Source organism: Sciurus vulgaris, assembly GCF_902686455.1.
Source record: "Sciurus vulgaris genome assembly, chromosome: 4".
Lineage (NCBI taxonomy): Eukaryota > Metazoa > Chordata > Mammalia > Rodentia > Sciuridae > Sciurus > Sciurus vulgaris.
This window is the reverse complement of record NC_136464.1, coordinates 29,139,448-29,154,001: the sequence shown is the minus strand read 5'-3', so window position 1 is coordinate 29,154,001 and position 14,554 is coordinate 29,139,448. Positions and strand designations below refer to the sequence as shown.

The window sequence follows — 14,554 nt, the reverse complement described above, 5'->3', positions numbered from 1 at the left end:
GAACAAAAAGCAAGCTTTTTAATCAGTAGGCAGTTAGAGAATCCTTTAGTACAAAATAATAGGTATTATTGCGAACCTGGGAAATGTGTTTTCAAAAAATAATTCTATCATTTCTTGAAATTTTTTTTCCTTTTTAAATGGTGCTGGGAATTAAACCAAGCATGCTTTACCACTGAGCTACATCGCAGTCCTTTTTAAAATTCTTAAAAATTTTGCAACAGGGTCTCACTAAGTTGCTGAGGCTGACCTTGAACTTGGGATCCTCTTGCTTCAGCCTCCTGAGTCACTGGGTTTATAGGTGTACAAGACCACACTCAACTCCTGATCCATCCTTGAAAATCATTCACCCAGTATTGGTCACACATGCTAAGGAAGATTACAAAATGACTATGAGAAAGGGGGGACTATTGTCCACACTTGCAAATGAGTAAATTTAAGCTATTATTAAAATAAATAAATGACCTAACAGGTTGAAAAATTTCATGATAAAATGTACTACACATTATTAAAACCTGTCCCATTTTCACAATAGGTAGCTTGCAATCCCATGCACTGGGCTGCAGTCCTGAACGTCACACTTGCTCCATAACTGTTTGCATATTTGTTTGATAATCACGATAGAATGTTTTATGGAAAAAATCTTCCAAGTATATGCCATTTTTTAAAATTCACCATTCATTGTTTTTGGTTATAGGTTGTAATAGCTTGAGTAGTAGGATGTATAATAATAATTAATTCTCCTAAAATAAAGTGTGAAAAAGGAGATTTTAATTTTAAAATGATAGAAAATTACCCTTGTCCTATAATCTCATGTTTATAATGCATGGTTCTTTGCTGAATTTCTAAATCAGGAAGTTATTTAAATGTTGAACTTAAATTCTTTGACTTAAAATTTGATTTTTAACTGACACATAAAAACATAAGAATTATACACATTAATGAGGTATTAGCCAGGTTCAGTAGTGCACACCTGTAATCCCAAGAATTTGGGAGGCTGAGGCAGGAGGATCACAAGTTCAAGGTCAGTCTCAGCAACCTAACAAGATCCTGTCTCAAAATTTAAAAAAGGGTATGATGTGGTGGTTCAATACATGTATATACTGTGTAATCTTTTAAATGACTTTGGACATTTTGTATTAATGTTCCTTTAACATTTTATATTATCAAATGTCTACTATCATATTAATTTTCTGATCTGGGTAAATATTCTATAGTCATCTATAGTAAGATGGTAAAGTTAGGGGAAGTTAGTGAAAGGTACATAGAAACTCTATTATTTTTGAAACTTTCCTGTAAGTCTAAAATTATTTTAAGATAAAAAGTAACAGTTTCAGAAATGTTGATAATGGGGGAAGTTATACATGTGTATGGGGGAAATGAAATACGAAGTACATCTATAATAACTTCCTCTCAAATTTGCTATGAACCTAAAACTGCTATTAAAATATCGAGTCTTTTTAAAAAGCCTATTATCAGGTGTGGAGTATTTTAACATGCCGATATAACATAATCCTGTCACAATAGTTTGGTTCACAATAACAATAAGTCATGCATTTATTTCATGTATGTATAAAAACCTCTAAAAATTTTAGTGTAATCCTAGCACAGTAAAATTATTCACTGTTGATTGTTATGGTCACTACCATTCTTATTTAAGAAAATATAAATGCAGATTTTTTTAAAATACAAAATAAGTTGTAATTTAGGAATTACCAAGAATTTTAATTTCTTGTTCCTGAATCCCAAAGATTACTACTTTAAGGAATTTGAAAACAGTAGTTAACCAAAAACAACTGACAGAAGCAAGTGAAAATCATCTCTGAAATCAAGTGCCTTTATCTCAGGTCTTAAAATTTCCCAAGTTCTGTCCAACACACAATGAAAGATAGCCAGATAGACAAGACCACATGAATGAGAACTATGTGCCACCCAAAAGAGTCCACTAAGATACAGTATTTTGGGATCATACACCAACTACCAAACAACTATGGAAAGAAAAAAAAAAAAGAGTTGAAAGATACTTATAGAAATACTTATAGAAATAGGATACTTATAGAAATAGGAGATAGCTCAATTGGTAGAGTGCTTGCCTCCCAAGTACAAGGCCCTGGGTTCAATCCCCAGCACCGCAAAAAAAAGAAAAAAAAAGAAAAAAGAAATAGGAGACTATGACCTGTAACATATCAGATATGAAAAACAAATAGAGCTTCTAGAAAATGAACCTTTCTGGCTTCATAATTCCTGGGCCTCAAGAAGGAACAACTGGTCACAATAGAGAGCCTCACTGTGGGTCTGTACAGCCCAGGACTATTTTGCTACATTAACTGTGTCTGGTCAGGGAACTGGCATCTCTGCACTGACCCTCCTCAGCTCCTCAGGAGTCAAAACAACAACAGAGGCAGGAGATCTCTGAAAGAAGTGGAAGTAGAAAAGGCCATCCCAGTTCAATCTCATTTAGTTCATCAAGTGTGTTCGTCAGCTTTTCATCTCTATGACCAAAACACCTGACGCAAAATAACCTGGAGGATAAAAGGTTTATTTTGACTCATGGTTTCAGAGGTTTGGGGCCAGAGTTAGCCAGCTCCATTGCCGCTTTGGACCTGAGTGAGGCAGAACATCATGGTGAAGTGTGTGATGGAGGAAAACTGTTCAGCTCATGGCAGCCAGGAAGCAGGGGAGGTTGGGAAGGGGCCATGGATAAGATACAGTCCCCAATTGTTTACCCTCAGGGACCTACTTCCTCCAACCATGACCAGCCTGTCTACAGTTTCCACCACCTCCCAGTAGTCAGTCCATTCAGGCATCAATGGTTTAATCCACTGATGAGGTCAGAGCTCTAGGGAGCCAATCACTTTCCAAAAGCCCCACCTCCAGACTTTGCTGCATCAGGTACCATGTCTGTGATATATGAGCTTCTGGGGAACATTTCAAATCCAAACCATAACATCAAGCATTTAGTGAGCCCCTACTATGTGTGAGAAGTGTGTGAGAAGTGATATACCAGGTGTGTGAGAAGTGATACACCGATAGGTTTTACCTGTTTTCTCAGTAGGCATCCAACAACTAAATATAATATTGACCAGAATCAGAATATTGAAAATTATTTAAATTTCAAGGTCAGAGGTTAGGCAGGACTGGATTACAGAAGTAAGGCCTGGTACTCCAACTGATGAATTTCCTCCTTTTGCGGGACTATTTATCTTGTTGGATAAAACATTTATGAACACATGAAAAAAGGGGACCTTAAGAGGCATTGTCTGTGATTGCAAGGAATAAGTAATTTCAGTATGTTAACATCCCCAGTGCAATATTTGGTGGATCTGAATTTTTAAAATTCTTCATGGCTGAGACTCCAACTACCTACTGACTTTCCCAGTGTTAAGCTTTCAGTAATTTAAAAAATACATAGTCACAATACTGGTTGCATTACTAAACTAGTCCTGAAAAATAAGGTCAGGTGAATAAGCAAGAACGGCAATGTCATCACTTAGTCCAACAGTCCCTTAATCCACGAATCCCTTTAAACACATGGCACCGTGTTCTTAAGCACAGGAGACAAAATAGTTCAGTGGAACGTTATTTATTCTAAAGAGCGTGGTTTGTGGGAAGTCCCTGCTACCTGGAATTTGAGGGCCTTTTGTTCTCTCACCTGCATATGCAACATAATAGTTTACAAATGTATCTTGACTCTTGTAAGTATGGTCAACAAGAGAAGACCCTAGAACTTGCTATGACTTTGGGGATGCAATCCCTGACCCGGATTCCCTTAGAACCACTTTTTGGGTAATCTGAAGTCATCAAGGTACCTGGCATTCCTCCTGCTCAGGTATGCATGTTACATGAACACCTTCTTTTTAAAAAAAATATTTTTCAGTTGTAAATGGACACGATACCTTTATTCATTTATTTTTATGTGGTGCTGAGGATCAAACCCAGTGCCTCACGCATGCTAGGCAAGCCCTCTACCACTGAGCTACAGTCCCAGCCCTATGAGCACCTTGAGGACATGTCTGCACACCTACCTACTGCTCAAGGACAAATGTTGCCACAGGTGATGCTGAGGCTCAGCTGTTCCCTTATTATCCCAAGACTCCTACTGCCACATCTCTGAGCGTGGGGTTGCCTTAGAACTGTGCTCTCTCCTGAGCATATTGGATAGAGGTTTTCTTCCTTTCGTCAATACTATCTGCTTTCCATCTTTTAGAAAACGACTTGATTTCTGGCCTTCCAATAATACCTCCCCCAATCCCTTTTCTCCAGTGCTGGGGATTGAACCAGGGGCCCTCTACCATGGAGCTGCTTTCCCAAACCTTTCAATCTTTTTTGGAGACAGGGTCTCACTAAGTTGCCCAGGATGGCCTTAAGTTTAGATCCTCCTGCCTCAGCTTCCTATTTATAGCTGGGATTACAGGCATGAAGCACCAGGCCTGGTTCCAATAATACTCTTTATTGTTGAAAATTTTTAGTTATACATTTCTCATTCTTTTTTAGAGATCTAAGGTAGAAGAAGAGATAGGTCTGTGACCTTAATCTGCCAATTTAAAGTGGGCTTGCTGTACCTCCATTCTTCTGTTTTTACTTCTTATTAATATCCCGCAATTCCTAGATCCCCAGATTACTTTTTATCATTTTTTTCCTGATGACATGTAGGTTTCAGAGGTCTTGTACACAGGTTAAGAGTGACTGACAGTCACGATCTCCTAGGGACAGAGGCCAATTGCTGGTGGCTCCCTCTCTTACTCTTCCAATTCCATAAATTATTTTTTCTATGAATCCAGTGAATGTGAAGTCTCCAGAGACTGGAGGTTTCAGAATATGAATTTTTGAATATGCAAGGTGGAAACAGTAAACTGTGGTAGTAAAAAGTATGACCTTACATCCCAGCTCCCTAGCCAAATTAATCTCTGTAAGTCCTAGTTTCTTCCTCTATAAAATAGCCTTATGAATTATCCTCACACCTCTAAAGAATCCATGAAGTCTCTTTATATAAGCAAATTGTACTGAATCCTTACTAGTAAGTTAAGGAATGTTAGCAATTATTATTACTGAAAACAAGTCCTTGGACCACAGAGATACAAATTGCAATTTTCTCAAGAGTCTTAGCCTGGAAGCCTTGAGTCCTTGGAGAGCCTGATCAAGAATGTTTTATTTAGGGACTTCTCATCTGCACTACCCCAGGGACATCATAGCAGCAGAGGAGGTACACATGTCAATGGGGTACACAAATGTCTCTAAGTCTTGCACTTCCTTAAGTAACAAATGAAGTCAGAGGACACTGTTCATAGAATATAGCAAGAGAGAGTAATCTAACTGTAGTGATGGAATAAGAAACTGGGTAATGAAAATGCAAATCATCCTGCCATCAAAGATGGCAACAACCCCTAAAACATGCAGGCAGGCTGTTACTGGGACTGGCAGGTGCCAAAAAACAAGTACACATTATTTTCCTCATCACTCACCTTTCAGTTGCTGGAGTTCCAGATTCAAACTTTCAATGTTATTCTCGTAGAACTCAAGATTCTCAAGGGTCTCCGCTCTTAGGGAGTCATCCTGCTTCTCATCCAGCATCAAGTTTAGCTCTTCCTGAGCCCTGGTGTACATGTCCAAGTCCTGTTCCATTTCCTGAATCCTCACTAGTACTAAGGGGCACAGGGATGTCTGGTCCAGACTCTTTTCCATATGCTCAGGGTCCTCCTTCTCTGGAGTCTCCCAGCTAGGATGGTGACAGGAGAGGGGCTTGGGCGAGGCTGCATTCATCCTGTGCTGTGCATAGGGAGGCAAGGGAGCTGGGCGAGAGGGCCGCACGGCCAAGGGCGGTGCAGATTTTGGGCTATGGTCAACCAGCAAGTGGGGAGAAGTGGATGCTGGAGTGCAGGGTCGGGGTGGCGGTGGCCTTAGAGCTTTTCTTCTCTCAGGTAGCATCTGCGGGGGAATTAACTTTGAGGAACCTCGGACAATATCCTTTTCGGAATTAAAGTCCATGATTGAAAAATGGCGTGAAATTTTGTCCGGCTCTGTGCCAGGCCCTGACAGGCTCCTCTCAAACTCTATCAGCTGTTGTGTCAACTTAGAATCCAGGTCAATGCTGCCATCTCCCTGTGGAAGTTCTGTTACTTCCACAGCAGGTCCCTGGCCTTTTGGACCAGGCTTCCTCTGTGATCTCTCTGATGAAGAGCAGAAGCTGGAAGAGCTTTCTTTGGAGGTGAGGTGCTTTTTAGCACACCGTGCCATACCCTGGAGCTGAAGGCTCAATTGGCTGGGTTTGGCTACCCTTGTGGCTGCAAGGGAAGAGCCCCTGTGAAGCGGGGGCTCTGGCTTCTGAAGGAACCTCCGCTGGGCATACGTTCCTTTGGGAGGTAGGCTGGAGTAGTCTCTAGTCCTGGCTTCAAGAGGAAAGTGGCCAGCGAACTGTTCTGCACTTTGGTGGCTCTCTCCTGCTATAGAATAATGCTGGTTTTTCTGCAATTGGGGATGAAAAGGTACCTGAGGCTGGGAGGAAATGCCGTTGGCCACTTCTAAAGAGTCAGTCACAGACGAGTCTTTTGCAACAGGCTCTACAGGCTCTGCACCTGGGCTTCTGGGGGGCCCTCCTGAGAAGGCTTCACCTGGATCAGAGTTCTTATTTACATCATACTCAGGAGTCAGATGATCTAGGGGAGAAGAGGAGGGTTCAGAAAGCACATAGTTGGGCTTCTCTGCTTCATACTCATGAGATTCATGTCTTGGTTCCTCCATTACTAAGGAGTTCTCCAAACCATCCAAAGAGATTTCTGGGGTCTTGGTGAGACTGTCTTCCTGGGGTGGGGCCATGGTTTCTTCCACCCTCATGTTAGGACATAACTTAACAAATCTGTGAGGAAAGATGCCTGTCCTGCCCTTCAGCCAACCTTCTAGCCAGCCATCTTCCAAGGTTGCCAGGATTCGAATTTTATCCCCTACCTCAAAATCCAACTCATTCGGCTCCAGGGCTTGGAATCTGTAAAGGGCAATTCCATAGGTCCCTGATGGTTCGTCCTCCTCATCTGGTTCTCTTTCTTCTTCTCCAAGAGGGATATCTACTTCACCATTAGCAATGCAGTCTTCTCCATTTCCAGAACTTACCAACTCATCCACAGTCCTCAGGGGTCCCAAAAGCTCTACAAAACCTTCTGGAAAAATGCCTCTTCGACCCTCTAACTCCCCTTCAAACCAGCCTGGCTCAGGAACTCCAATAATGGTAATCACATCTCCTTCCCTGAAGTCCAGCTCCTCATCCAGCTGGGCAGAAAGCCCCATCAGGGCACGTGCTTGTCCCATGGAATATTCGGGAATCTGAAGCTGTGCACTCTGTGAGTGCCACTGCCGGCTTTGAGAGGAGAGGCAGAGCTCACGGACACATGAAGATGGGAAGAAGCCCCGGGCACCCCAGCAGCTTCGGCCCTGCAACCAGCCTCCAATGGGAGTGCCATCGAGAATTACCAGGTCACCTGAAGAGAGAAAGAATGACCTCAGACAGCATCCCAGCCCAACATTACTGTAACTAATATACAGGGCATCACTTTAAACACCGACCGAATCAAGGAAATACATACCTAGAGTTTTAAGAACATGAACACTTGTGATGATTTAATGAACTGAAACATTCTTATAAACTTAGGGTTTTCAGTGTGATCCATGGAACCTTAGGGGTGGGTCCCTAAGATCCTTCCAGAGGATCTGTGAGGTCAAAACTATTTCATAACATTTTTTAAAAAGTTTTATTTTTACAGACTGCATTTTGATTCATTGCACACAAATGGGGTACAACTTTTCATTTCTATGGTTGTGCACAATGTAGATTCCCACCTTTCATGTAATCATACATATTATTTCATAACATTTTATCCATATTTTCTACTGCGGTGACATTTGCAATGACTGGGGGTAAAACTGCTGGCAACGTACAAACAAATGCAGTGGCAAAAAAGCACACAGAAGGGTCACTGTGGACTCACTGTATTCTTCACCACCAAGTGCTCAATGGCACTAAAAACAAATCCAGTTGCAAGCTAGAATATCCTTGATGATGTAATACAAATATGTGTTGCATTAAATTTCGACCCTTGAGAACACTTTCTTTGTGACATTCTATGTGACAACATGGGAATTACACACACAGTGCTCTTGCTGTCTCTCTTGAGGAAAAGCAGTCAAGTGGCCGAGTTACACGCTCGAACCAACTGCTGTTTTTCACCCAATGTTTTACGTGAAAGAATGACTAGCAGACAGTTTACTCAGGCCTGGATAGCTGGCAGACATTTTCTCTAAAAGGAAAGAAATAAGTCTGTAACCTCAAGGAAAATAAGCAACAATATTTGTTGCCCATGGTAGAATTCCAACTTCCAAGCTAAAATAAGAATTTTGGAAAACTTGTATCTACGACCATGAACTTGACAGCTCTCCCATAGTTAAAGGTTTTTCTGATGAGATCACTAGAAATATTAACACATGTAATTGTTGATATTATATAATAAAATGGTCCACATTTGGAAAAACTGAATAACTCATTGAATCAATATTTTCCACATGACCAATGCATGATATTATAAAATCATTCATGTCTAAAAGATTCATTAAAACCAAGACAGACTAATGGATCTTAGTGTTGTTGTATGAAAATATTATCACAGATAATATTTCAGATTCCACACTGCAATTAACTCTTAAAAACTACCATTTGTTGCATTTTGGTACACTATTAAACAACATATTGCAATAGTTTGAATACAGATGCAAGTATGAAAATCCAGCTTTATTCTATTAAGTCAAACATTAAAAAGATTTACAAAAATGTAAACCAATGTCATTCCTCACTAAATTTGATTGGAAAGTTAGTTATTTTTTCAAAAATGCTATTTATGCTAATATATAATGGGTTTTTAGTGAATTGATAAATACTTGAATTCCCAGTTTTAATATCTAATATAAATTTCAATACATATAACCTTCATTAGTAAGAGTTCTTTGAGGTCTCAGTATCTTTTTTTTTTTTTTTTTTTTGGTACCAGGGATTGAACCCAGGGGCACTTAACCACTGAGCCTCATTCCCAGTCCTTTTTTATATTGTATTTAGAGACAGGGTCTTGCCCAGTTGCTTAGGGTCTCACTAAGTTGCTGAGGTTGTCTTTGAACTCTTGATCCTCCTGCCTCAGCCTTCTGAGCCACTGGGATTACAAGCATGCTCCACTGTGCCCAGCTCAAAATCTTTTATGAGTGTGTTGAAATTGTATAACCGAAAAGCGTGATAAATGCTGCTATAAATAATATTATAGTCTAAGTCTCTGGGTCCAATATAGCTTTTTGGATAGGGTTCACCATGGATCTAACTTCTCATACTAAGAGTTATTCATTATCATAAATGAAACGGTTAAGAAAGATGTCTTCAGGAATGAGTCCTTCATTGGAGGTCCAGGGTATCATATCCCTCTTTTACCCAAACTTTTACTATACGACATGAAGAACATACTGCCCAACAACTTCCTCTCTAATAAACTTTATTTTTCCCCCAGTACTGGGAAATAAATCTAGGGTCTCACCCATCTACCTCTGGAATTACATCCCCAACCTTTTTTATTTTATTTTGAGACTGGCTCTCTCTAAGTTGCTGAGATTGGCCTTGAACTTTTGATCCTCTTGCCTCAGCCCCCTGAGTGGCCAGGATTCTAGGTGTGCACTATAGTACCTAGCAAAAATCCTATTCTTATACCCCAAATAAATAAAAAAATAAGTTTTCTCTGGATATACTCTGAAGAGGTTTACCTGCTAAGCAACCAAAAATCTATTCTCTTTTCACTCCAAAGCAATCTTGTGTTCATGATTATCCAGTCCTGACCTCTCCCCTTGCCCAACTATCCTCTGGGATATCACCTATGAGATGAAACCCTATTCCACAAGTGGACATTCACTGCTCCCTATATAAAACCATGCCATTATGAACTCCAAACTTTTATGCATACTATATTCTCTCCATCTCAAACCCTAACGTGTTTCTCTAAAAAAACCTTAGAAGCTTGTATTCATTTTGGCCACCTGTGGCCTACGAAAGAAATTACTGCTCTTATCACTAATTCTGGCACTTGTACTTTCACATACTATACAGCACCTAAAGTAAGTTTTAGACTTAGTGCAAGGTACCCAATATATTTTCCTGATATTATACTATTTTGACTAGGTGTTCCTGAAAAATAGGAACATCTTGGTCCTGTATTTCTATACTTCTTACATTTATGATTCTGCATCCATGGTCAGAGCTTTGGAGCCTGAGAATTAACAATGTTTTTTTTTCCCCCTACTGGCCCTAAGGCCTGCCATCAGGGTCACAAAGGGAACTCACTGGTGATGTACCTCTCAGACACAATGGGCCTCTTGGTGAATAGGAAAATAAAAGCTGCCCTAAGTCCCATTCTGCTGGCTTTGAACTGAACTGATTTTCTTAAAGCTGTAGAATTACAGTATTTTCTTTGTTAGGCCAAATCTCTATGAACTTGTATGAGAGAGTTGATTTTCCTATTTTCAGTGGAATGATTGGTTTGGTAGGCTTTATCACCTGGCAGACTATTATTCTATTGGTTATTTCTACTTAATAAAGGTGAATTTTCAAAAAAAAAAATTATAATTAAGACCCTGAAAGACACTTTCATTTAGTTTAATGCCCTTCTTTCCAGTCCTGCCTTTCCCTAAGTGTTCTGCATGAGTCTCATTTTCATGAGTCATGCAAGCAATTCCCCTGAGACCCGAGGTGATTTCTTAGAAATGAAGGCTTCCTAGTGGTCATTTCAAGATTTCTGAAAACACCAAAATGAGAAACTCCTGGAATGGTGTGATAGATATGAGAAGAGAAAAATAGGAAATGTGCAGATCCTTGGGGTCAGCCTGAGTCTTTGTACGAGCACAACCAAACCCAGGAAAATTGGTTATTTTCTGTTTTATTTTTATTTTTTTAAACAGGAAATGAATAAGGAGTAAAATGACAGAACAAGTGCAAGTCTCAGAATCTGATATAAGCAGTCATGCTGTGAAGAACCAGGTGACTCACTGACTCTGTGACTGTAGATGCCCAGAGAACTGTGTGCTTCATGTAGACGGACCACATATTTTATTTGGTTTCCATGTGAGTCATATCAGAACTATAATAATAACAATTTATGACACATGTGTTTTGACATATAAATACTCTTCATTTTGCAGTATTAGGGATTGAACCCCCAGGTCTCAGGCATGCTAGGTAAGTGCTTGACCCCCAGCCCTTTTTATTTCTTATTTTGAGATAGGTCTCACTAAGCTGTCCAGGCTGACCTTGAACTTGAGGATTGACCTCCTGGTCAATTTTTTTTATGGGCTTTTTTGTGTGGTGGAGAGGGGGTCTAGAAACATGAGACTATAGGTGATGCATAAGTATTCTGTCATGTGAGGCAAGCGTTAGTTATATCTGTCACTCCCCATGACACACATTAACTTTTTTTCTCTCCTTGGTCTCTGTCTTTTCCTTGTCCACTTCCTTGTTGGTTTTTTGTTTCCCCCTCTATTTATTTTTTAGCACAGTCAGTGACCCTGGCCTTCTGTATTGACCCTTCTTCTAAAAGATAGTCTTGTCCCTGAGTTTAAATATAACTCAAAATCCAAGAACAGTGCAAACAATTAGGTAGCTTCAGGAAAAGAAGGAAGAGCGACACCTGCTGGAAGAACCACTGGCGAGTCCAATTCCAGGTAGACTCTCCCCGGGAAAACCTACGTGCTCACAAAACTTCACAGAATGATCAAGGAAACTCGGCCCCAGAGCATATCAGGTAACCTCAGAAAAACAGGTTAAGACTCATAAAAATAGCCAACATTTATTGAGTGATTACGTTTTGCCACAAGCTTCACATGCATAACCTCATTTAATGCTCACGATTATTCCTGGGTGGATATTATTATCCCCATCTTTTAGAAAAGGAAACTGAGGCTCAGAGACTTAAGTAACTAGCCCAAAGTTATAGCTATTAAGTGGAAGACTTGGATTCAAAGTAAGGCAGTCAGAATTCTTATTCCCTAAGCTATATTATCTGCTACTGATATACTAATATACACATACATATATAAATTACATATGTGTGTATAATTTTTTTCTTATTAATCCTTCTTCTCCTCCCCCTCCCCCTTCTTCTTCTTCTTGTGGTGCTGGGGATTGAACCCAGGGTTTTGAGCATGTGAGGCAAGCATTCTACCAACTGGGCTACATCCCCAGCACTACTGGTGATACACTCCTTAAAGGTAAATAACAATTAACTAAAAAGGCAGCATGGTGAACAGGAAGTTAAAGTAAGATCTACAGATTCCATGAAACACAACAGATCTCAAATATTATTCCACATACTCTTAAGGTTTCCAGTCTCCTTCTGATATATTTATCACCAAAGCTTTGTGAACGAGGACAGAGACAGAACCAGAGGAGTGTGCGTTAACGATACCAGAGGGTAGGGATAAGGCAGTGTCTACTACTCATAAGCTGAAACACTGATCTAATGGGGGAAAAATCCAGTCTACAGAATAGTACAGCCATTCTAAACACTAGATTTCAAAATCAGGAGACCTAGACCTGAATCTGATAAACTATTTGTGGTTAAAAAACAATGCTTTCATTTTGTAATGATTTTACATCCAAATAGCAAAATTAACAGCTGTTGATGTGACCTGTCATATATTAGAAAACGAGAAGAACTAAAATTATTTCAGTGTTTCAAGTTAAATGTCCCAGAAGAAAAAAAAAAATGAAGTAGGTATACCTAACTTCCCTACCCATGAACATATGTATTTTCAGGCTGGAGAACACATGAAGCTAAAAGAGAGGTGAAGGGCGTGGAGGGAAGAGCTGTGGCAGCAGGTATCACAGAAAAAAGGAGATAAAACCACTGATGATTAGTTCATTCATATTCCTCTCTCTCTGTTCCCTGCCCTGATCCCCTTCCTTTGGACTCCCTTTACATCTTTAAGCTTATTAGGCTTAACTAGTCAACAGGTAGTTAAAATAAGATCTGTAAATTCTAGAACCCTGCCTGACCTTGAGTCAGTCTTGGTACAGGTGACTCAGGTTGAAAGTCAGCGCAAAGGTCTTCTAAGAACCTCTCAGATAGCCCTAGGATTCCCGAGGCAGATTTTTTTAAAAATATTTTTTTAGATGTCGGTAGACCTTTATTTTATTCATTTATTTATATGTGGTGCTGAGAATCAAACCCAATGCCTCACACATGCTAAGTAAGCACTCTACCACTGAGCTACAACCCCAGCCTTCCTGAGGTGGACTTTAACTTCAAAGCCAGCTCATCTTTCCATAATAGTTTCAGCAGAAAATCCCTCTCTTGTTTTAGTACCTAAGACTTGACCTAATAAAATGTTATTATAAAGCAAATAAGCTAATTCCAGAAATGATATCCCTCAAATTCCTCATAATGTTGTAGACATACTTCATATTTTCACCCAGTACATTCTCCCACCCAACATTCTTCCACCCCCTGTGTACACCAGGAACCAGGGTAAGAAAGGAAATATTCCTGCTATCTACATCCTGGGTGCAGCTGTGATAGAAGCCAGGGCGCTCTCCCCCTTTCTCCTCTCTAGACCTATGGCTGGACAGATGTGGACTCCAGACTGTCACTGGGAGAGCTGTCAGTAAGGACAAAGTCCCTGCTATAATCTCTGGATCATTTCTGCCTACATTCCCAACATTGTTTAGTAAGGAAGTATACAGAACAGAAGCAGAGTGAAGTGCAAGAAACTCCTTGGTGAAACGTGCCTCTAATCCCAGATACTCAGGATGCTGAGGCAGAAGGATCACAAGTTCTAGGCCAGACTGAGCAATTTAGCAAGACCCTGTCTCAAAATAAAACCAAAACTCAATTAAAAAAGATTAGGAACATGGTAGAACACTTGTCTAGCTTATTCAAGGTCCTTGGTTCAACCAATCCTGAGTATCAAAATTCCAAGTTTCCTTCCTTCTCACTCACTGGGGTTTACAGAAGTTTGTTAGGTTTTCCACTGTAGGGTGTGGATGGGAGGTATGGGGGGCATGCAGTTTAAGAAATTAAGCTTGTCCCTTTAGAGCCATACTCAAAAGAACAAGTAACAGTATTAGTAATATACCTATGAAGTTCTATCTCGTTTTTTTGTTTGTTTTTTCAGTACTGGAGATTGAACTCAAGAGCACTCTACCACTGAGTTAGGTCCCCATCCCTTTTTCATTTTTATCTTAATACAGGGCCTTGCTAAATTGCTGAGGCTGTCCTTGAACTGATAATCCTTCTACCTCAACCTCCCAAGTGGCTGGAATTGCAGGTGTGCTCCACTGTGCCTGGTGAAGTTCTGCCATTTTGATGACTGAGTCATCACAAAATCAGACGGATCATAAATCTCAATCTGTGGGACATTCTAGTTTCTGTGTTTCTGCAGATATGTGCAGATCTGACTAAGTATCCCTGTTGAAATGGTTTACAGTCAACCTTTAAAGTTCATATGTCTATCAGAGCACAAGAAGTAAAAAATGCGTGCAATATCTTTGAGA

General features: G+C 40.1%; 1 protein-coding gene across 3 annotated transcripts in view; it reads right to left on the bottom strand.

Annotated features, from left to right (window-relative positions):
* Positions 1-14,554, bottom strand: part of DNMBP (dynamin binding protein) — a 94,585-nt gene that overhangs the window by 50,017 nt on the left and 30,014 nt on the right. For 2 of the 3 annotated variants that reach the window (XM_079138092.1, XM_079138093.1), the window contains exon 4: positions 5,460-7,466. The exons of the other annotated variant lie outside the window; for it this stretch is intronic. In XM_079138092.1, coding sequence (XP_078994218.1) covers positions 5,460-7,466 — 2,007 coding nt within the window. The remainder of the gene's footprint in view (positions 1-5,459; positions 7,467-14,554) is intronic. 3 annotated transcript variants of the gene reach the window in all.